At 39.0% G+C, this 24,711-nt stretch overlaps 2 protein-coding genes across 2 annotated transcripts; one reads left to right on the top strand and one right to left on the bottom strand.

Annotated features, from left to right (window-relative positions):
- Nucleotides 1-974: 974 nt before the first annotated feature.
- On the bottom strand, nucleotides 975-9,903 carry si:ch211-266i6.3 (cytoskeleton-associated protein 2). Its single transcript, XM_006628234.3, has 8 exons — nucleotides 9,539-9,903; nucleotides 9,061-9,133; nucleotides 8,053-8,092; nucleotides 6,954-7,759; nucleotides 6,054-6,240; nucleotides 4,976-5,036; nucleotides 3,788-4,013; nucleotides 975-3,110 (listed from the first exon to the last, which is right to left on the bottom strand). Exons 1-8 carry the CDS (start codon nucleotides 9,615-9,617, stop codon nucleotides 2,846-2,848), a joined length of 1,737 nt encoding a protein of 578 aa, XP_006628297.2. The 5' UTR covers nucleotides 9,618-9,903; the 3' UTR covers nucleotides 975-2,845.
- Nucleotides 9,904-10,579: 676 nt separating this feature from the next.
- LOC102693484 (NHL repeat-containing protein 3) lies at nucleotides 10,580-18,331 on the top strand. The gene is made up of 7 exons (XM_006628233.3): nucleotides 10,580-10,798; nucleotides 11,265-11,420; nucleotides 12,232-12,382; nucleotides 12,608-12,808; nucleotides 13,298-13,389; nucleotides 14,432-14,544; nucleotides 15,655-18,331. Exons 1-7 carry the CDS (start codon nucleotides 10,706-10,708, stop codon nucleotides 15,908-15,910), a joined length of 1,062 nt encoding a protein of 353 aa, XP_006628296.2. The 5' UTR covers nucleotides 10,580-10,705; the 3' UTR covers nucleotides 15,911-18,331.
- The last annotated feature ends 6,380 nt before the right edge of the window (nucleotides 18,332-24,711 follow it).

The raw sequence follows: 24,711 nt of genomic DNA, 5'->3' as shown, positions 1-24,711 counted from the left end.
CGGTGCAGTGGGGTGATGTTCCAAATAAGAGACTCTAGACATGTGTACGAGAAAATGACAGAAACCCTCGAATACATCTATAAATTAAGTTGCTAACTGTCCTGAAGAGGACTCCTGATTTATGCAAGGACAGCTGTAACACTTATATCCTTACAAAACGGTATCGAACTACAATCGTACAAGAGGTCTGATTAAGTGTAGAACTTAAATCAAGAGAAATCGTTTTAAAATTATACATTAGTTCTGACTTGAAATATGGCATTGATTTTTGGTCATCATGGTGCAACATATTGCTTCTCTAGAGGATGTATGAAAGAGAGTGCCTTTAACTGGTCTAAAGGAATTCATGATTCTGCTATTGAAATCCTGACAGGTTTAAATTAAGTAAACTCAGGGACTTCAAGATTTTCAGCAAAATAAATCACCTGGGAGCACTAGAGGAAATATAAAACAACGTACAGAATATTTTGGCAGTGCAGAACCAAAAGCTCTGGATGTGCAGTTGAAGTCTCTGTGGGATACGAAAAGGATAGATGGAATTCTCACATTATGTCACAGGCAAATAAAGAATCTAGCTTGGCCTTGTTTGTAACCCATTACTTTAGTTCTCCATTATAATCATGTTAGTTCTACCAATACTCAGACAATATTTCATTGAAAATGGACAGGAAAATGAACACAAAAGAAAACTATAGTGTATTTCTGCTGATTTGAAGTAACTTTAACCTCTGCATTTTCTTAAATCTTCACCAGCCATTTACTTGCTTACTGTTTAAGGTGATATGATGTACATACTGTTATTCCTGATCGCATGTAGTGCACCACAATTCATAACATCTAGAAGTGTTTTCTACTTAAAGTTATCACCAGTACCTGCATTACGATCAAGCTAAAGACACAGAATTTGTTTTGTAGCAAAGTTTTAATATGAATATGCATAGTACATAAAATGAGAATTCCTGACCAGGTGATCATTGATTTAAAAAATTACATTTATTGTAGAAAGACATCAAAATGTCTAGCTCTGTTTTGCTGAGAAAAGGATGTGGGGGTACAATTACCTTAGGCAGAAAATGTCATTTTGCTTTGTGCATGTATTCCATGTGTTCTGTGTTCAATATTTTATGTATCAACTAAATACCTCAAACAGAGCTAAAGAGAAAAAGGGGTACACACAACATGAACAGTAACAACTCAAAAAAAGATAAGGTTGCATAGGACAGAAATAGATTATATCAAGTTTTAAAAACATTCAGTACAAATACAAAGATCAATACAGCATTTAACTCCATGTTTAAAAGAAGTCAAAGAATAGCACTAGTTAATTTTGATAAATGAAAGATAATGCAAGTTGATTTGCATTTCACATATAGCATTATTGTTGTTATACAGTCTGAAATAACAGAATGTGAACCACTTCCATAGTGGGAAATACATGTTGCGCTGTTATATTTTATGAAGCATATAAAAGGTAAATATGCTAATCTCAAATCTTTCTAAATGTTAGTGTTCACTGAAAGTTCAGCTAAATTGACCATATTTAATGCAAGCCTCTTTTCTCTTTTTGTACAGCACATAACTCATAAAAGATAATATCCACTTAATCTACACGCCAGTAGCAAATTTCAAAAGCATAACTTTTTTCCAGTTTTTAATCTATGTAAAGACTTTTCCTTCCACTTTAGGGAAAGACAGCATGACTTATTGTCTTTTTGTAGGGTGGGTAGAACGTGAATTTTATTTTGGCCTTAATCATGGTGAAAAATGCACAAACAGTGCTGCTAAATCCACCACAATAAGAACATTTTTTTCTAGAAGGGGTAGTGTTGAAAAAGCTGTATGGATATTAAAACATTAATATCACACAGATACAGTAACTCTCTTCTGAACAGCTGTTACATCTACTACACCACTAAATGCCAAGTAACTGAAAAAAAAACTTAGTAATGAAAGAATTTGACACATTTACCCAAAAAGATTTGAATAAATTGCCATATGGGACCATATAATGCAACACACCTTGCAGGAACCATGTTTATTTAACCTATGATATGAAAGTGCATTACAAAAGTAGCTTATGCATTTTAACCGATACACATTGGCATATTAGCTTCTCGGTAGTGAAAGGTTAATAATTAAATGACTTCCTTACCAAACCAGCCTGAAACTAAATGTTACCACAGACATTTCCAGTGAATATCTGGCTGCATTTCACAATCATGAAAATCAGAAAAAGAGACTTTGAAAAGAAGAGAGCAGTCCTGGATCTCAAAAGCCTTCTGTTCCATCCACAATACAACCGTCTCCAGTCCTGGTCTTGGAGAGCCCTGATCCAGTCAGGTTTTACAAATTACATTAAATAACTCATTTCCAATAACCAAAAACACTAGGAAGTTGTAGTTCTCAAGGGCTTTAAATATTAAGATTTGCTCCAAATTAGTGTATTTACCAACTTAAATCAACTGCTTAGCTGGTTGAACTAAAGATTAATTTGTAAAGTCATGGAACCTTTGCTAGTTTAGTGGTTTAACATAATCCAGCAGACACATAACCTGTTGGATTAGAGCTTCAAATCTAGAACTGGAAACTCCAGTTGACCAGGTTTCAAGTTTAATATAAAAGTGAATTATAAAGTCTGCAGGACTCTGGCCTTCTACGACTGGGGATACTTCTGGCTACATTTGACAATCATCAAAATCAGGAAAAGAGACTTTGAAAAGTGGAGGCAGCTCTATAGCCCTATAACCTATAGGATTAATAGGTTGATTAATCCTATAAATTAAAAACGACAGGGGTTTAAATTTTATAGTAAGGTGCACTTTGATCCATTCAATCCTCGACTTTCTTAAACCTTGTCCATTCTCTCTACTTGATCAGGCAGGTCCTTCACCACCTGAAGGCTAGGGTTCTGTCTGTAGATGTAGGCGCTAGCATCTCCGTCTAGGCCCACCAGCTCAGCCAAAGAGGTCACACAGGGGTCATGGTCGATGAGCATGCTGGGAAGCCGGGATGACTGCCTTTGAATGCGGAGGGAGCGCCGCACTGGTGTCAGAAATTTCAGGTCCCTGATGGCACTTCTGCTTCCTTCACCTTGAATCTTTTTTTTCACACTGGAAAGGCAAAAAGTGGGCACCAGAATTTAGAAAGGAAACTGTCAGAGAAAAGGGGCTCAATGTTCAACTCAAAGCTTGACAAAATAAATTCATTAATGATTCAGATCTTTCTAGAAGGGGTTAGTGATTAAAAAATTCTCAAGTTTTTCATGACTGCATTTGCCGTCTTTCTAAAATTCTGGGAAGATTTTGGTTGGGAGACATGTAAAACTGAAAAGAAACGCCACTTAGTAATCAGTATTTTTTCAATGACAGAAATGGTAAAACACATTCTACGCAAAATCACATTCCTAAAATTATCAGTGAACTCTTTAGTTAAAATAAGATAAAGGTTTCTCTACCTAACCCACACCTTTCAGATATGGTTCTAACAGCTCTGATTCTGAACCTTGGTCATTCTCTTCCAGTTTTTTTTTTTCTTGAGTTCTCATTTCTTCAGTTGAATCCTTATTTTAGACACTTTGCCTAGTTAGGGTGTTTGATTGTTTGACTCTAAAAACACTCATGGATGAGTTGCAGTGAGTCTTATTCTTAAATGACTGCTCTTTTCCATCCCTGTGTAAATGCATTCCAGTGTTCATTCGGTGTTCAGCCAGGGATGTTATTACATTTAGGAAGGCAGAAAAGCACTGTTGTAGCGTATCTGTGGAACAGTACTGGACAGGACAACCCACCTCTGCAGATACGGTGTGGTCTTCACACTGTACTTGACCACTGATGCCTCGCCTGTCGCTTTCTCGTCCTCCTCCTCGTCTGTCTCTTCATCCTCGCTGCTGGAACTCTCCAGTTTCAGGGTCTGCTGTAACTGGCTAGAGCGCCCTCTCTGTGCCACCGTTTTCTTCTCCTCTTCTATCTTAACATCCTCTTCCACCTTTTCGCCTTCTACACCTTCCGGAATATCTGATAATAACATATTTTACTAAGTAACTTTATATCTGTCCATCGCTCTTCTAACTGCTTTATCCAATACAGGGTAATGGGGGAGCATATCCCAGCAAAAAATAGGCGCTAAGGAGGACACCACAGGGCACACACAGACACTCACACCAGGGCCAATTTCCCCAGAAGCCAATAAACCTATGAGTATGTCTTTGGACTGGGGAAGGAAACTGGAGCTCCCAGAGAAAACCCATGTGAACATGGGGAGAACATTCTGAACAACTCCACGCAGGTAGCACCCCAGGTCTGGAATTGAACCCAGGGCCCCAGCACTGCGAGGCAGCAATGCTAGCCTCTGCACCACCATGCCCTCAGTAACCTCATATATATTACTGTAAATTGCTTTGGATACGATATCTTCCAAATAATATTGATAACCTTCCACATATCATTTCCCAGTCTTTTCCTGTGAATCTGCACAAGGGTTATGATGCACAGTCGTAATGGTGCACTATGCACAGTGGTGGTCATCTGTTATTTAAATTATTCACTGTAATTTATTTCATGCAATTTAAAGGTATGTTTATTTAAAAAAAGACTAGTCACAAAAAGTATCCCTTTAGTAAGCAAAAGCACTTAAGGCATGCATTTAATACTTCTTTCATTCTCATTTATCTTTTCTTTTATTATTAAATACATTACTTTTCTCACTGCATTGCATAGCAACTGAGGGCCTTTCACCAGCCTATTATTTTAGAGCTATTCAAAGGGCAGCCCTTCAACTCCACTCCATAGCACAATTTGTTCTGCAACCAAACTCTGAACTGTTCAACTGAGGATTAGAAGGAGAAGTACTGAAGTGGAACAGACCGGAAGGGCTGCAAGCATCCCTGCGTTATTCAGGAGGCATGCCATTGCTGCCAAACAGAAAAGGTACAGTAGGAAGACAGTGGGCAGAGTTCCCTAGCACAATTATGACTTACCTGTCTCAGCAGACGAAGGTGTTGGCATTGCAGCCAGCGCAGAGCACAGATCCTGAACAGCCTGCAGTTAACACATGCAAGACATGGTTAGATTGTGAAAAGGGAACTGCAGAACTTTCTCATTCATAAAAACAGTCCTCACATTTCAAGAACTTCATTCGGTGGCAAACTGTTAAAAAGCAAAATGGCGTGATGCATTTTATTAAGTAGGCCTCCATACAGAGATCCCAAAAATGCTATTATAATATTAAATTTGAATATTCAATAAAATTACTGAGCTACAAAAGCTAGCCCACTCATCCATTATTAAATTTCCACAATACAGGGTCACAGGGGAGCAGGAGCCTATCCTGGCAAGCAATGGACACAAGGGGGGATTCACCCTGGAGGGGACACCAGTCCATCACAAGACAGACGCAGACCCACTCAGACCAGGGCCATCATTCCCATAAGCCAATTAACCTACAAGTATGTTTTTGAACTGTGGGGGGAAACCAGAGTACCAGGAGGATACCCACGCAAACCTGGGGAGAACATGCAAACTCCACACAGATAGCACCCCAGGGCTGGAACTGAATTGAATCCAGGGCCCCAGTGCTTTGAGGCAGTAATGTTAACTACTGGTCCGCCATACCACCCACAAAGGCTCATATAAAAAAAATAGCAAAAACAAAGTCGTTATAAAGATAATGCAAAGTGAGGAAAACAGTGAGAAAGACGTGCATTTTGTTTTACCAAAATATAGCCCAGGTGTAAGACAAACACTGAAATTTTAAAGGGTGGAACTTAAACTTTTTTGTTCTTGTCCATGGATTGAAGCCATCTTCTCCTTGACATGCTTAAAGACCAAAAATCCTATTGTATGACATGATGCTTCAACTGTTTAAGTGGTTTGCCTGTAGTTTTTTTTTTTTATTCTTCACATAATATTGACAGATTTTCAAGTCCATCACATAAACATCAGTTGATATACGGCACAGGGGTGTGCAACCAAAGCAAGTTAAAATCTTGAAAGTGAGTGAATAAAGATTAAAGACACGGCATATCACTAGGTTTGTTTCCTCGTGACCTTACTTACCTCTTCTGTATTAACAACAGGCAAGCCCTGCACTGAGCTATCCTTTATGTCCGAGGTTGTGTTTAAGGCGGGAGGAAGCGCCGACTCCTTTTTAGTTGTCTGTCTCACCGTGTGTGGGACTGATGCCACCATTGATGGTCTTTTCAAAGTTTTGCCTTTTGCTGCTAACCACTCAGCCAGCCTAGCTCTGGAAAACAACAAACAGGAATGATCGATGGGTGCATACGGTTTCAACTGTCTATTATCAGAAAGCTGAAAGTGACTTGAGTACAGTGTCAAAGAAAGGGAGGTCAATGTCCAACTCAAAGCTTGACAAAATAAATTAATTAATGATTCAGATCTTTCTAGAAGTGGTTAGTGATTAAACAAAAAGTACAATCTTTCATTGTTGCATTTCCCATCTTTCTAAAATTCTGGGGAGATTTTGGTTGGGAGACATGTAAAACTGAAAAGAAACACCACTTAGTGACCAGTATTCCTTCCATTTTCTAATAGATTCGTACCCACCGACACATTATAATCTTCTGTATAGCATATGCCCAACAGTTGACTCTGAAAGTCTAAAATATGACAGCAACCCAGCTAAAAATACAATACAACCTGAGGAGAGGGGTGATGCATTATCAGCATGTGTTTGTACAGTGTTAAATCTCTACAGTTTTCCGTGTTAAAGGAGGATACACTGGACTGCCATCACTCTCTGATAACTTTTACATGGCTGTCTGCAATGCATTATAAAAGGAAACAGTTGTCTGTTCAGTGAATTAAAAAATATGGAATTCAGGGATTAGAGGAAAATTAAACAGGTTTCATACTTTCAAAAATACAAACCAACGCCGGCTTTTTTCTAAAGCCCAGATCTGGAAGAAGAACCAGACAGTCACTTATTCAATCACTGACCTCCTCTCCTCATGCGTTTCCTTCGGAGCCCTGTACTGGCTCATGGAGCTAGCGACCCCCTTCATTCCTTTCGTACTGGAAGCGCCTGCAGCATCCTTGGGCTTGTCCTTCGGTGGAGGATCCTGCTTCTTCACCACCAGATTACTTTGTGGTTGACTCACGGGACCGACGTTAGATCTAGCTCGGGCTGCACTGCTAAAACCACCTGGATTATTGGCAGCGGAAGGCCGATGGACCCGTACAGCATTCTGTCGGGGTGCAGGTCCTACAGTGGCCGACCTGACAGAGTGTACTGGTGGTCTGCTGGCAACAGTGGGCTTGGCGCTGAGAGCAGTGGAGGACTTTGCCTTGGGTGGCTGTGGTACAGTGGGCTGACAGCTAGGCCTCGGGCCCCCTTGTCTGAGAGCCCTGGGTTTTGCGTCCGAACAGGGATTCTCAGCGTCACCGACACCGGCAACGGTATTTCTAAACGAACTAACTCTGGACTGGACAATCTTGCCTTTGTAAGTGCCCAAGACCGGTCTGGACGGCAAAGTTTGGGGCTGCTTTGCGGTCTCCGTGATGAGCTTCTTCTGTTGAATTGTCTTGTGAGCAAGAAAAGAGTGGCTCAGGGTGGGGCGTCTCTTCCCTTCAGCACCAGTGCCACCTACTTCTGCCGAAGCCCCCTTTTTACCCACGTCCTTCTGCCCATCCTCCCTTCCGGTATTGGCAGGATGTGAAGCCGGTTTGGTGGTGGCCATTTTGATTTTGCGGGAAGGAATAGGATCCCGGGATTCACTTTTTGGTCTGGCATTTTCTTTATCGCTCTACAAAGGAGCAACAATAAAAAAAAAAACACATAACAATGAGAACGTACAAAACATACAGATTTTTCAAGTTTGCTGAAAATTCAATGGAAACATTCATCTTCCACAACATCATGATAGGCTAACAATGAATTTGCAAGAACAAGACTAACATATTAGAAGGACTATCAAGTTCAAGAATAGTTTTGACATGTTTTTTTGGGCTTCATGAAAACAAGTTTCAAATACCAAATTTGGAGGTCATCTAGGTCTCCTCTTTCATCAGCCATTATGGTGATGGATGCTAAGCTTACCGTTTTGGCGTTTAGTGTACGGCGGACATTCTCTTTCAAGCTGGGAAAAGGAAAAAAAAAGAAAAGCAAAGACTGAATATACTAAATGTGCGTTACATAGGAAGCCTTGTTCCAAGTCTGTCACAATCACCTTCCTGCCACTTCAACAAATATATACCCAGTTGGATTCAGCGCCTTTGAACTACTGGGAAGCACTGAAAACCCTGCAAACCCTTTGCTAAAAAGGTGTTATATAAACCTTTTTTTTTAAATGTCATCCAAATACATCACTGATGTTTAACCGTTACTATTTATTAGTTACCTTTATTCTCTGTTCCTGTGTTTAGAAAGGGATTCTGCACAGAAACATATGGAAAGAGAATGGTTTCATGGAAAAGGCAGATGGGTGAGGAAAACCCCTTTTCAGGAGACCGACAGTCCAGGCTTGAGGTGAAGCGATCATTAGACCTTTATTTCAGCTGAAGTTAAGGCACCATACAGCAGCATGAAAGGAAGACAAAGTTTTTCTCTCCTTTTTCTTGCTCTGCCCGGTTCCCCTGTCAGAGCTCTTTACAGCCAGATAACAGAAGTTACAATTCTCACTCCCACGTAGCCCCCTCTTCTAGCACCTGGATAATATTCCTTTCTTGCCTTTTTGTTATCAAAAACGTAATCTGTAGCTACCTGCAGTCTCTGCCTTGTCAGAATCTCAAGGACAAACTGTTAGCAAAAGAAGAGTCTCAAACATGAACAACTTTTTACAGATGCGAGGTTATCGGTGTTTCCAGTTAAAGCATAAGGTTACATATGTTATAATTGCAACAATTTTGAGGTTATCATGGTGTTAGATAAAAGATGTATAAAAACAATCTTTCAAAGGCATTTCTAATATGGTAATAGACACATGGACTGTCACATGATGCAGTGATTATTTTAAAGCTTTTGAGATACGCATCCAATTAAATATCTCCTTCATAAATCTGACCTACAGTCTTTTCGACATGTAAAAGAACAGTTAAGTATTCGTACCCGGAATCCATCTTCTCGGTGATTTTCTTATTTTTCTTCTCTCGATATTCCCCCAGCTTCTGGCGCCTTTCGTCTTAGGATTTAGGAAAGGAAATTAAAGTCCAAATTATTGTACATTACAATATACAGTGGACCTTAGTTTGTGTAAATGCGATAACTTCCTTATATTATTAATTATATTAAGATAATTACGGAACTTCACAAATACTGTCAATGGAAGTTGCAGGGAGCTGCGTCAGTGCAAGATCTACAAAACGTGAGTGCAGAATTGCCCTCTTCTTATTCAGCTACTTAATATCTAACCGCGCTTAGAAGTCACAAAAACAGTTTTAAAACGTGCTGCAGTACTGAGAATTCTAAAACGTGGAGCTACAATAACAATCGATCACATCAATCGCACAAAATATGAAATTACAGTTATCTGCACAAAAAAAACAGACGAAGTGTTCATTTTTAAAGCAGAGCATCCTATGCATACCCCTGAGCCTCTGCTGTGATCCTTCAGTCGTTTGAGATTGAAGATCCGTTCTTGTTTTTGTATTATTAATTGTAGTCATATTATTAGATTGAATTTTAAAAAAGGAAACAAAAATACTCTATACGCCCAATCACACACAACCGCCCCAACATGCGCCGGTTTGAGTTTGCCGCTGTTCCTCCTCAACCGCGTCTGGATTGGCTGCATCACCCTTCCATTAGAATTGAACCAGCCAATTGGACGAATCCGTTTTTTCCCTGGGAATTGAATTAGCCAATCGGAATACGAAGACTGTTACTCAGGTCGTGTAGCCGGACTGAAGAGTTCCCTCTGGTTTCTTGGCGGAGTTCGTTCGTCTGCCAAAATAAATTCCTGCTTGAATTTGAACCATAATAATAAAAAAATAACGCTTTGCATTCTTTCCTTAACGTTAAATAAGTGACGTACAACCCCAGCCTACTTCTTCTTAATGTTTTTCTTCAGTTCGTTCAGTAGGAAATCGTTACCTAATCAGTAGTACTGTAGGTACTAGACTGACTTCTTATTCTGAGTTGTCTTCCACCCGCTTTTTTAACTTTCATTAATTCTAGTGTGGCTCCTTCGTATTATTAGCCCTGATACATTTGATCCTTTTTGCACATATAAACCACAGTATGACATTTGCCGTATAAGCTTTAAAAAACAGGGTAGGACTCAAATAAGAAATCAGGTATAAAGTTTTATATGTATTTTTTTTATTTTAGATTAATGACAATTTCTGGGTTAATGAAAAAACCCTTTTTAAAGCGTCTCACACCCACGATACAGTGCATGCAAAAATAAACATAAAAATACATAAACATGAAGTTATTGTTAAATAAACCTAACATATAACAAACACTTTTCTTCCGCATTAAGTAATTGTATAGTCTTTGGCACATCGTTAAACTGTATGAGTATGTTACTTTTGTTCATGGTGTATCAGAAAAAGACGTTTTCCCTAACGCACTCAAAAAAATAAAGACTTAAAAACTACATTTCCCAACATCCATTTCTAAGTGGATCACCTGTCAGCGCTGTCGCAGTTCCCTGTTTACACACGTGAACAAATAAGGAAACCCAAAGGGTTAGGATTAATTCTTGCTTCACGTCGAGGTTGGTAATTTTAAGAAGCGGATCGACTAGGATATGAAAAGAAAAAATAATTCGTGTCTGACTGTGATGATGGTGGCTGTAGTTCTGCTTCTTATGCTGGTGCTGTACGGGACTGTCTATCCCCACGTGAGTATAAAAGCAATATGAACGTTTTACTGTATTATTTACAGTCGTTCCAGTATCGTTATCTGCACAGTCCGTTGACTACAATCATCTACAAGATATTTCATATTCGTGTACACGTTTTATTAAAAACGTTCAATGACAAATCGGGTGTTGTCGCATGAGAAAAAACGCATGTTGTGCTGCTTGCATTAGTCTATTCATGAAATGAGCACAGTTCTTTAAAATTCTAGCCTGTACTTTATTCATTATAAAGGGCCATTTTTGGTGATCATCACCGTGGATTAGATCTTGACTATGATTCGTGCATTACTGACAAACCTGCAGGACTGCAACCAAGCGCTATCACTGGTTAACTATTGGTGTATTATTAATAAAAGCATGTTTTATTACATGCATTATGTAATCTTATCACTTTCAGTATGAGACCTTTAAAGCCCACTTCCTTAATCCTGTTCCTGCTTTCCAGCTGTCTGATGAGTCTTCTCTAAAGGCAGATTACAAACTGACGGGGAAACCACTGTACAAACTAGACATCACGTGGCCCAAGAACCCCGAGCATTTTACGGGACAAGTGTTTGGGGTGGCTGTCAATCATGTTACCGGAGTGGTGTATGTTGCACAAGTAAGTCATGGCGCTACTACATGTGGATTCTTGTTTTTATGTCTGTCATTTCTCCACCATTCTAACTTCTTAGTTAATTTTCACTGTTTTACCATCTGTTGATTAAAGCAACACCTTTATCGAAGGAGGCTTGAAAAGTCTACGGTTTAAAAATACAACACTGGGATATCTAACTCTAGTTTGAACTAACTGCAGTATGTCCAAAATTCAGCAGCCAGAATCCTGACCAGGTCTAGTGCAAGTGATCACATTACTCCTATCCTGGTGTCCTTGCACTGGCTTCCTGCTTTCTGTGTGGACTTTAAAATCCTCATGCTCACTTATAAGGCTCTGCATGGCTTGGCACCTCAGTACCTGTCTGAACTATTATCGTCTTCACCCCTTCACCCCTGTGCTTTTCTTAGTACCACCATTGACGGTCTCCTCTGTATATTCTAATTGTGTTTTTATTCTTGTTATTTATTGTTGTTGTTAATCTGTAAAATGCTTTGAGAAGCCACCTTTAAAGGCGCTATATAAAGTTTATTATTATTATTATTATTATCATCATAAGTACTGGGAGTAGGTTATTTAGTGCAGCAGATGAACTCTAAAAGGAAATTTATTATAGCATGTATGTACTGTAAAAATGAGATTGCAGATAAGCAGTTTTCAGATTGTAGCATGGAATGCAGCAGTTATTTAGTGCGCATACAAGCATATCCCACACTACAACCCTAGGAGGGTTGTAGGGATCTCACATGTGCGATTACTTAGATCCCCTGCATGTTTGTAACAATGGCACTTTGAGATTTGATCCATTTTCTCCCAGAGAGGAGACAATGTGCCAAAGGTCTTGGTTTTCTCCACGGATGGGGACTTCCTTCAAGCTTGGAATACGTCAACTATCGAGATGCCCCACGGCATATTCCTGGCTGATGCCTCCCTGAATCCTTCTATATGGATAACAGATGTAGGCAGCGGTGAGTGGAACAGTGCAGACCAGCACAAAGTGAAAATAATTGCTACTCTGTGTGTGGGTAAACAAAGGAGAGATCACAGTTATTAAGTATTAAGTATTATGTTGACAGAATTTAAATATCGGAGGAAAAGATTCTATTTGTGCATATGAATCCCTTTGCTATCTTTGTGGTATGTTTGAAAATGGATCGTGCTCTGTCCAACCTCTTATTCCTTTTCTTCTGCAGGGCCATACGGACACACCATCAAGCAGTACACTCCCTCTGGCAAGCTCCTCCAGGTTTTAGGGTCTGCTGGAAAATCCGGCTCTGGAGTGAACCCCCTCCAGTTTGATCAGCCCGCAGAGATTTTTGTGCACAGCTCTGGGGAAATCTACATTGTTGATGGTGATGGGGGTGTGAATAACAGGCTGATAAAGCTCTCCAAAGGTGCAGAAATATTGGTCTTTTTTGATCAATTATAATCCCCAAGCCTTTTCTTACTGTCCGCTTGAGCGCTTCAGAAAATGTGACCAGCTGAAGGGCAGCATCTGTTGTTTATTCCTCACTCTTAATTTAGGGTACATGAAAGAACTGCTTAATCGTGCTGGAAGAGCGCCTTAGGTGGTCCATAAGCATCAGTAATACCTCACATGCAACTCATATTTTTATATCTCTGTTATGTAACCTACTGCTACCACAGTATTCAACTCAAATATATCGATTACCACTTTAAAATATTAAGCACACAAATTACAGTAAATAGTAACATATTCAAATATAATACATGCTCATCTTCTGGGTTTCTAGCTCGTGAGGTTTTAAAGGATTACCCAGCTTTCATCTGCTCTTTCTGGTTATGTTGAGTGCTGCCCTTTTCTCCTGTGGAGGAGGGCTGTGTGTGTACCGTATCAGTGCTGTTTGATATTTCCCTGACAGACCTGCAATTGCTCTGGATGCATGGAGAGCAGGGAAGCGGTCCCGCTCAGTTCTTCATCCCTCACAGCGTGGCAGTGGATTCCTTTCAGAGGGTATGTTTCTACTCACAGCAGGTACTTTTACACACCACCTGAAGGAGAAAGAGCTCTGTCCCTTCTGGGATTAGATCAGGACCCTCTTAGCCCAGAGCCACACAGTACCTCCTCCGATAGTGGTGAATACCTATACGCCAAAACGCTGGGTCTCCGGCCCCTCAGAGAATTCAACACCCTCCAAATTTCATGAGGGGTTCTGTCACCTTCTAACAAGCTCAGAGAACATTGTTACAAAAGTATTGTGTCACGCCCTCTACAGCTAGAGGGCGCTCCTACTCTGTTCTGTTCCAAGTTTCCCTGTGCTTTGCTTGTCCTTCCGGTGTGTCTTTGTTTGGGGCCATATATTTCTGGGTCACCCTTTCCTCCTCGCTTAGCATTGGGGGCTCGAATGTCTTGAGACCCGCCTAGCACAAGGTCATCTCCTTCATGGCCTGAGGGCATAGGTTTCTACCCAACATCGTCTGACCTGCTGAGCCCGGGCTAACCCCCGTTTTGTCAATACGCATAGGGTCTTTTTCACTCTCCTGCCTTTCCACGGCATGCCTCTCCGACATCCGTGACATAATGGGCTTCTCAAAATTAAAGTATTGTAAATTTCCCTGATTTTCAAATCTGTATAATGTGTACGTAAACCTCCTAATAACGGTTACTTTCACCATTCCTATCTCTGCACATTTATAAATGCAGACCTTTTAATTTCACCACAATATTTCAAGATAAATAACAAATAAAGGTTGATTCTACACTAAAAAGTAGAAAGAAGAAATTCTACTTTTTAGAATTTTGTGCGGTGAGTCTACTTCAGGTGTTGAGGTCTTGCAGATCTTAATTTTAATTTTAAAATTTTTAATCAAATTTTTAAATCTAGAAACTGACAGAGTGCAGAGAAGGAGGGTGGGATTGTAGTAGGATTTCATTTTGAAATTGAAAAACAGCAACATATCTGGGAGGTGGGCAATGATCAATAAGATCAGTCACAATAACAAGATTTCAACAAATCTGTATAATTGGGCGGGATTTGTCTGTTCTGGTGTTCCAGGTATGGGTTGCTGATAGAGGAAACAAACGGATTCAGGTCTTTAACACTGTGACAGGGGATTGGCTGGGATCGTGGGGCAGCTGCTTCACAGAGGACGCACCATACTCTGTTAGGTAAAAATGATACCGATGACTTCCATTGACCCATTGTATATACAGTAGTTAGTGTTCTATTCACCTCGTTAAGTCAGTTTCACTCTGTGTCTTTGATCCTACTAGTCAAAAGCACTGCTATTTTAGTATTGTAACATGCAATTTGTTTTGAGTTTAGTAGATTCCTCCATGAGGTTCATGTTAAATTATCTAGAAATACATTACAGAGCCTTACTTTGATTAAAATGTATTACTCTCCAAGAAGATAGCTTTAGATTTTGAAAGAATACATAAAACACATTTAAGTTAATGAACAGATATATGGATGAATTACTAAAAATTGCATTGGTATTTTAGATAGATACTTTATTAATGATGATTTATTTATTTTTTGATAAAACTGGACTGAACGCATGAATAGCTGCTGCTTTATGTCTTAAATTCTAATTTATCTTAAATTATCAAGAGATGTCCACTTACCTTAATTACTAAAGTGCAAATATGTTTGAAACTAACTATAAAAAGTCCTGCTCCCAAATTATGCATTCTAGCGACTTTTTAACTGCATGTATAGTCTGCATTAGTGCATTGCAATCTTACTACATAAACAAAAATAATTTTAAAAGAAACATTTTATTAAGTCCTGCTTGCCTGGGTTTTGAGTGAGAGTTTTAAATTAATACCTCACGTATTACTGTATATAATATATAATATCTCATTTGCCATATAAAACTTGAAGGTTAATAAATGGTTAACTGCAGTGTTTTATACTCTTCTGTGTGCTTGGTTATGTTATGAATATGTAACGCTATAAACAGCTTTCAGGCAGTGCTCTACTTTGAATCATTGTTTCTTTTCTATCTGCTGGTGTCAGAATAGGTTCTTATTAGAGAACAACAAACGGCACACACTAACCTCTCTTAGGCATTTACAAATCTCAAGACAGCCCATAGATTAAAGTGCTTTTTATTACTTATGAGGTTCATGGAAGGCTCTGCTTGTCAGAATAACAGAGGATAATCTGAGTGTGGATGTCTTGTCAGAATAGTGCCTAGTTACCTCTAGTTATGGAAGGTATCCATTGGTGCCTCCATTTTCCTCTTGTTGATGGTGCAATTTTGTGTTTCCTAGGCTGACGCCAGATCAGAAGTATTTCATTGTGGCCCAGCTGAACACCAATCAGATTTCTATCCTTGAAGCACCACCGGTGGGAGTGATTGGACAGTGTAAGGTGGTCAGTGTCATCCAGCTGGCCGATGACATCAAGCCTCACCTTGTAGACTTGGACCTTAAGACTGGGGCTCTTTATGTGGCTGAGATTGGGGCGCAGCAAGCACAGAAGTTCACTCCTTTCAACTGGGGTTCCACTGTTAGCTCTTTCTTGTAGACACTGAGGAAGCAGTTTCCAGCACTTTGTCACCATGAAGCTTTGTACTGTGAAAGAACATTGTGTCCAGATACAGTATCAAAAGGAACCATTTAAAGAGCAAATGGCATGGTTCCCAAAAAGCATTCCACTTTAAGCCACCCACTGTTTTTGTAATGTGCCACTGATTATTCTTTTCATCATCTCAAACCCTGACAAGTTTTTCACCTTGTAAATCCAAAATAGTAAGTTCCAAGATGCCAAATTCCGCTAACTGCAGTTAGTGGGTGTGGCCACGAGGCTGCTATTTCATGTAACTTGCCGTCCATAGAAAATAGACCTTTCTGGATTTGAACGAAATGGACATTCTTGTAGTCCCTTCAAGCAGCTTGAGAAAAATAGGATAGGATGGAATGTGAGGATATTCATTTCTTTGCAGAAGTTTAGACATCTTAGACACATGCCCATAAAAAGTTTATTTAAAGCCTATACTAGCCATTAAACCCCAACCTACTAGTGTTTTCTATTAAATTGTGTTCTATTAACACAGAGTAGCCTGAGTGAGAATAAATAAAGCTTGTCATATAGCAATTTTTAAATCACAAGTTGAAAAACCTTTAAAAACTTGATCACAGCAACTCAATGTAAACTACACATGAGCATCAATATGAAGTCAGGCGATTCTTATCCTTAACATCATTTGTTAATCTCCACACATCCATCAACGCAAAAGGCTACATCTTGTACTATAAGATTAATCAGCTTTAAACAAAATGGCTATTTCAGTAGATGATCATTACAGTGTTTCTGCAAAGATAACACATAATGAATGAAAACCATTGAATGAAAACAGTAGATTGGTGCTGAATGATTTGTGTTCTGCAGTGTACCTTTCCACCTCCAAATGCAAGTTACAGACATGAATGTGAACAATTAAAGGAAAAAATAAGTTGTTTAAACAGTGGTACTAGCAAACTTGTTTGTATTTTTTTCTAAACCGTACTTGCTCTTTAACTTGTTATAGTGTACTGAATATCTCCTGGGTGTTGAACTATCAGAACTATTTTTTCTATTTGATTAATTTTGATAAACATCTTTGGAAATCCCGCAGTCCATAAGAACATTTATGTAGGTTATGATACGCATGCTATTGTCAATGTCTGTGGCTTTGCAATATGTGTTTCTTTATCTTTCCTTAAGTAAAGTGGTAACTCTGGATCAGCATGCATTTACTTTAAACACAACAATTTGTAGTTCTGAAAGGAGCAGTGAAAATCATGTTAAATATCAAATTCCACTGAGTTCTGTTTACCGTAAAGCAGCATTGCTAACTTGTATAGTAATTCAAATCCAGTAAGATGCCCTTAAATGAAGACATTTGAAATCCTACAGGTTTTCCTGCATCTTCAAGGAAAGAAAATTGCATGCCTTAATTGTTTGTTTTTTTAGTTGAGAACTCATAGGATTATGATAACTACAAAGTTTTTCTTTTAGAGAGTCTCTTGTCACTATTACATTTTTGGAAAAAAACATAGAGCACTAAAGTACAGTTATAGAAGGTGAGATCTATGGAAGGTTTTATCAGTCTCTTGAATTCATTAGCATCTTAAGACATAAGGGATAACAAGAGAGTCTAATTAATCTAAATAATTAAAAGGGAAGATCAAATGAAAAACATTAGATTCTGAAGAGCAAGATGTTGCAGCTTTTACTTAGAATATCAACAAGTTATTTTTAGGACAGATTCATGCTTTGATACCTAGCAGTTTCTACAAAAATACAGTTTCACACACTGCAACATTTAAATGGTGAATGCTCACAAGAACACAAATAACAATAATGTAGTTGAAAGTGGAACTCTCTAGTGTAGATCAATTGATTGTTTCTAAATACTTTGCAACATGTCATGATTTCAGACAGATGTTTCTTGATATTGAACAAGCACTCAAGAACACCTGTGTACTGTACACGGTTAAAATACAGAACAATATATACTGTAAACACAAGTCAACACACTATGAGAGTGGCTGGATGAATAAAAAGGTCTAGCGTACTACTAGTTTTACAAAGTGTATGCTTTTTTAAACATCCCATCATACATCTAAACTTCTCCAACTAAACCATATTCTCTTGTTTATAAAAATAAAGAACACCAGCAAAGTTCTAAAAGTCTTGTAAATCTGAAGGAAAGAAACATAATTAGCAGTTTAAAAGTTGTTTAATCTTTTATTTTCATTGAATGTTTACATTTTGCTGTGAAATGATCAGTTGTAGCTTTGGATCTGTATATTTTGTTAATCTATCTGAATCTGAAAACTGTGTGGCTTTAGTTTTCTATGGACTGAGCGTGTATTTGTTGGTATTTCCATCTTGTAAAGTGAAATTGTCTTATATTTTGAACAAGAAGATAAGTCATTCTCATAATAAATTTTTAAAACACTGTGTTTGCTTTATACAATGTTTTGATAGTACACTTCATATAATTTGATGAAGTTTGAAATTTGTTTTTATTATAGCATATAAATGCAGGTAAATAGTATTTGAAAGCTCATTTAAATTACATTTATTCGCCAAAATATTAGAAACACCCTTATCAATTGAACAAACACCTGGTGGTAGGAGGTTGTTGTTTGTAACAAGTGATTTGTGGTATAGTAGGTGACTAATTGTTCTGACATCCATCTGGAATACAGGACATTACAGATAACAGTGCCATCTGATATTTACTTAATAATGTCAGCCTTATAAAGGTAATACTGGTCTGGTTTTATACTGTACCTGAAGGTCTCTCTGCATCCAGAGCAAATCTTTGTTTCCTCTCTGTCACCAGAAGGGGGTGTTCAAAGACAGTGGTTAAATACTGGTCCACAGCTATAGTACATCCAAAGGCTCCTCTAATGTCAGCCTCATCCAAATTGCATCTGTAGAGCAGACAGTCTGCCTCTCATCAGTGATGTAGATGTTTATCAGTCTCAGCTGAAATTGCCTGAGAATAGACAACTGAAGTTCACAAAATTAAGGAATGCCTTTAAAACAGGTGTCCCCAGCCTTGGTCCTGGAGAGCTTCAGTTGTCTAGATCTTTAATAGAACTTTTTTAATCACCTGTTTCTGAAGATTGGGAACATTTGTAAGTAATTGGTGATCTAAGTAAGTACTGTTCCTTAGTGAAGGAATACTGCTCTGCGAGGTCTTATGTGCCAAATGTTTTCTGAATCACTTTATTAAACCTCCAGCAACTAAGGTGTCCCGGGTCATTGGAAGTTGGTCTTTTAAAAGTTACCACTGACAACTGCTGCATTGGAACTGTAGCCTCCAGGGTCGGAGGTTTCTGTTTTACAATTTAACAACAGCAAAGAACACAAAGAAAAAAATATTTTCCTCAATTGAAAAGGGACACCATGGCAGGATGCAGAAAAGCTTGTTTTTACATTTTAGTAAACAATGTCAAAATATACAGTTCTCTCATTAGCATTTCATGTAGATTTATTTTCCCTACATAGCTGTGGACACATCCTGCAGTGAGTCCTGGTCTTGCATCATAACTTTTGCATCTCTAATAAATCACAGATTCCCTACAAGAAAGCCTGGATGTATGTCAGTCTTATTTTGAGCTTAGGGGGCCCTTTTCCTCTTAATTAAATCTTGAATATTGTATATTGATTCTGTCTGAAGAGATCTGGATCCTGGAGTACTGTTTGTTATTTTAAAATACACTATATAAGCATTGACAAAGTAAATCCAGTGGATGTCTTCAGAATGAAAGGTGAATCTTGAACCAGAGGACATGGGAAAACTAAATGTGCTTTTGAAACAAGATTAGGGGACCCAGAGGGTTATGAGAGTATTGAACAAGCTACCTGGGAAGGTGGTCCCTTTCAAGGAAGAGCTTTAGTGCACTGGGCAGGGCTGGCATGTGCCATTCTGCAGCTCTAGGCAACATTGTGCTGCCCCTTTTAAATTTGCAACTTCACAACCAATAGACTACAACACACAAAAGCCTTATGCAATTCTATCCACACATACACACACACAGTAAATATTGTAGGCTACAATATGTATAATTTGTAGCGCTACTGTATTTCCACTTTGCACACTTGTTAAGTAGACTATAAGACACCCATGGCGGCCAGCTTGAACCCTGCAAGATTTCCGAAGGTTGAAGTTAATGACAGTTTGATGTAGAAATAATGCTCCAAACATGTATCTGCATTACCACTCAAATAAGCTGGTTCAAAATGCTTTCTACCAATGTCACTATTGTATATAGCCTAGCTAAACCCCACTTCAGCTTCCAAAAACAATACCAATGCAATTCTTCTTGGTAATGCACTGAACCTCTCTCACGCACGTCAACACACACTCTCATTCACACACACACACTGCTAGCTGATGGGAGAAAAAACTGCGCACATAACAGATTGCCTCCACACTTAAAAAACAACTAAAAAGCATTTTAATTACATTAATTTAGCTCACCTTTCAGAAGTGTGCACGCCGGGCCTTCACGGCTGCAAAGGTGTTAATTGCATCTTCTATTTCAATTTTCTGTGCCAGCTCGTGTTCTATGGAAATTGTAGTCAGTCCATTAAGCCTATCCTGTGTCATTGTACTGCAGAGTTTTTTTAATCAGTTTTAGCTTTGAGAAGCTGCATTCTCCTGAAGCCACAGAGATGGGAAGGGTGAGAAGCACTCTTAATGCCATAAATGCATTTGAAAAAACTGATTCCATCCCATTGTGACAGATGAACTTGAGTGCATCCAGTGGATTGGTTCCAGTAGCCAGACGTCTGTTCAAATCAGTCAACTACGCAAAAAGTTCGTGCCCATCAACATCCCTTGAGTCCCCATGTGCCAGGGCCTTTTCCAGTGTTGCGCATTCTTGGAGAACTGTTGCAATTTTCCTCTCCTTTATAGATATAATGTCAAACAAATGTCATACATAACTCCAAATATGCCCCCATGCTCACAGAGTTGAGAAAAGCACTCCACCACAGAATGGATGGCACAGTTCCCCTATGTATTTGGTTAAAGAAACCCACTTTGTAGTTTTGTTGTGGGTCCATGACAGACTCTCCATCTCCTTTGTAGGGAAAAATGTTCTACCTCTTTCATGGTCATACTGCACTCTGTAGAGAGAAGCAGGCTTCCATTTCCAAATCCTCCTCCAATTCTCTTGCACTGGACGTCAACTCTCTCAAAATTACTGTCTGTGCAATAATCTAGGAAGAGTTGTTTCGTCACATCCAACTGTGCCACTGTAGTGTTTTGCTGGTAATATTTATCTAATTTAAAAATATCATACCATGTTATGATGGAGCACATGAATGAGTAGGTTTTGATCTTAGCTGCAATGCCTTTTGCTTCATATCAGGTTTTAACTCCACAAGCTCCAGTTGGACTGTTATTATCTGCTATTGAGAGCAAGGCATCCTGTATATCCCCTAATTGGTGTCGGATGGATTTGAGCAAGTGTACCGTACTTTCCCATCTCGTGTCACTTAACGGTTTGACTGTAAGGGCATGCTCACCTATGTGCTGTTTCAATACGTCCAAGTGAGAAGAGGAAGCAGAGAAAAAGTTGTAAACCTCTCGGATGATCGTAAAGAAGTCCACTGCCAGCAGACAACGTGATGCTGTGTTATTAACTACCAAGTTAAGAGAGTGGGCACTGCATGGCACATAGAACACCCTTGGATTTATTCTTAGTCTTGCACTTTGTTTACCTTTCATATTTGATCCATTGGCATAGGCTTGAGCTCTCATGTCCATAATATCAATCCCCAACTCGCCAAGTTTGTTGATCCGAAGGTTTGCAGCTCCTGTAGAATCAGTCTGCTCCGTGAATTCTAAGAAAAGCTCTCCAATCTTCACGCTGCTTTCCTGTGTTGTAACAAAGGACACAATCACTGTCATTTGTTAGATTCTACTAACGTACAATCTTAAATGTATTGAGTATACAATACTTCTATTGGACCTAGTCTCAGCACAGTGACATCATCGCCCATCCTGCACATAGCAGGGATCTCAGCTAACTGGGCTGATGGAGGTCTCCTTTAGCTCACTCGGTTAGTTGTCTGTTGAGTTACGCCAGAGACCTGGGTTCATGCCCTTGTGTTGTGGGACGGAGTGGCAGAACTGCGATGGCCACAAGTAGTACTTAGCTGACTTGAGCATTGTAACAATTTCATGCTGAATCTGGGATGCTAGCATTGCTTTGATTTCATTTTGAGTTCCTTTGCCCAAGTAGTGAACATGCTTTTCTTCAGAAATTGTTCTCTTTATGTGTTCAGCAATAACATTATCAAAAAGGCCAATCGTCTCTATAAGTTTCAGGAAATTGCCATTATCATGCTCAAACAGTCTATCTGTGCTACCACAGAATGCTATATTTTGCATGGCCATTACTCTTACTAGGCTTACCAAACATCGCAACACTTTCAGCCAATGCATTGTCTCGGCTAATATTTTCTGTAGATTTAGCGCATCTACAGTGTTTTGAGACGCCAACCTTGTGTCCAGCTCTTTCCATTTATGAAAACAATCTTTTGCCAGAGCTGATTTTCTTTCACTTTCACCAGCAAGTTTATAATAAAAGCAAAATGTAACATCCTTTCTAACTGAATAAATGAGCCATGGCCTTTCCAGTCTCTCCCCATTTGCTAAAGTCTGACTATAATGACACCTGGAAAATTTTCTGTGCCTGCTGTCCCTGGGAAAATTGATTATTTTGACTTGATGCGGTCCCCTCCGTGTCAAAATGTCTCAAAAAGTCCTTGGTTATTTTTTGACGGCCATTTTCCGTTTTCATTCAAATTTTCCTCAGCTTGTAATCTTAGCGGCTGGTGAGTCTCTGTTTTGGACAAGATGGAGTTGCTGCTAATGCTATCTTTGGAAGCAGAACCCTCTATGTCCGCAGTTGCTTGTAACAGAGCAAAGTTGCTAGCTGAATCATTGATTTGATTACTTGATGTTGGCAGATTATCATCCTTGATAACTGAGCCTGACTCTGAGGTAATGTATTTTAAGAACGAGCCTTTCTGTTTTTGGAGTGCCCTCCTCTTTTAACAGTCTCCACTTTTTGTATTTGTATTTCGCTGTCCACAGGAAAAATCTCTCACCCAGTTGAATGAAACTGGCGCCAGTGCTACAAGCTAGAAATTATACATTCGTCGGCCATTTACAGTGATTAGAACAAGCTTGTAGGATGACGTGCTCTGCGATCTAGTTTCTAATTGGTCGCACAATAGTTTGAAATGGTACATTTGGCCGCCCTTGCTCAAATGCCACTGTAGGCAATTGCCTAGTTCACCATGGATGAGTCGACCCTGGCAGTGGGTCACTGAGAAGCTTCACGCTCCCTCTTCTCTCTCTTGTGGTTTGACCTTCTTTTTCCCTCTCTTTTTCTCTTTGCCTGATCCGATCTTATATAGTGTGTTCTGGGTTGTTGATTGACAATAGTTTACTCACAATTTAATTAACTAAGGTAAACCGAGGTAAGCTTTGATTGCTTTGATCGTAGACTCTAGACCCCCTACATTTCCGCAAACATCCCCTTTGCTTTGAAACTGGAAATGTTTACACGGTCAGGTGTTACACACTTTATCTAAAGGTTTAGACTACATTGTCACCTACCTCTGCCTGTAACAATTTATTAATTATTTTATATATTACTTTATATAACAATCTGTATTTTCCCAAGTTTCTCAATTGGTGTTGTTTCGAAAATAATTTACAATGTTTTTCAGAACCAGTATCCTGGATGGGATGTTACCCTTTTTTTAATTTGAATCCAGAATATCTGAATATTGTTGCAGAATATCTCCAACTATATGTTGTTTAAAAGACACCTGCTGCAGTGAGGGGGGTGGTTTAGGGATAAAGTCCTGGCTCCCTGATACCTGGCAGTCCTTGTCTGGAAAGACTGAGTGACCCTCCATGTCTGTGTCACGATATATAAGGTGGTACAAATGTTTGATAATTTTCAATGACCAAAGAGAGTCAGGACATCAGTTTTAAATCTAATCTGAAGGACAGCAACTTTTTACAGTATAGCATCCCCATCACTATACTGGGCCATTAGAACATACAGTACTGTACATAGACTACTGGGTGAGGACATCCTAGTGGCCACTAGCTGTGAGTTGCAGGGTGATATGGCTGCTTGCAGGTTTTTAAATGTTTCACCGTATCATTTTAGGCAACTTTAAATCTGCAGCAATTAATTTTTTCAATGATTTAAGGAATTCAATTAATTCAGATTTGACTTAATTAAAAAACAGGCAATTATGTCCTAAAGCCCAATTCTGGGAAACCCTCCCCAAGGTGGACTAAATGTAACATTGTAAAAGTTGATTATTTTATATGGTCGTGTATGTGGAGGTGCAATTCTCTGAAATACAATACCTTCAATAAATCTTCTTCTCTGTGATTCTCCTCAGAGAACATATGCATCATGTTCCCCTTAGAAATCTTAATTTGAGTAACCCTAACATTTTGTGACACTAACTTACTTCCCCTGTGCACTTTCTGTCCAGTGATAAATCTTTTTTTTTTTAAATCAGTTTTCATGACAGGAATTCAAGCAGATGTAGCAAAAGCAAAGCCAGATTAAACTAGAATAAACAGCTCCTGACAATGGAACCACCAACTGGCAAATCGGTGGGAGGGATTGTTATCTAGCATAAAACAAAGTTCCTTTGTATTTCCAGGTTATTTAATATGTACTGTTTTAGAAATCTGCAATTTGTAGAGCTACATGCTGTGACACGTTCAAATTTAAAGTCTGTAGCAGGCATATGGTGACCAGACTAAGTCTTTGAGG

This window comes from Lepisosteus oculatus, chromosome 5 (genome assembly GCF_040954835.1).
Source record: "Lepisosteus oculatus isolate fLepOcu1 chromosome 5, fLepOcu1.hap2, whole genome shotgun sequence".
Lineage (NCBI taxonomy): Eukaryota > Metazoa > Chordata > Actinopteri > Semionotiformes > Lepisosteidae > Lepisosteus > Lepisosteus oculatus.
Note: the sequence above shows the minus strand (reverse complement) of the source record. Positions and strands in the feature narration are given on the sequence as shown.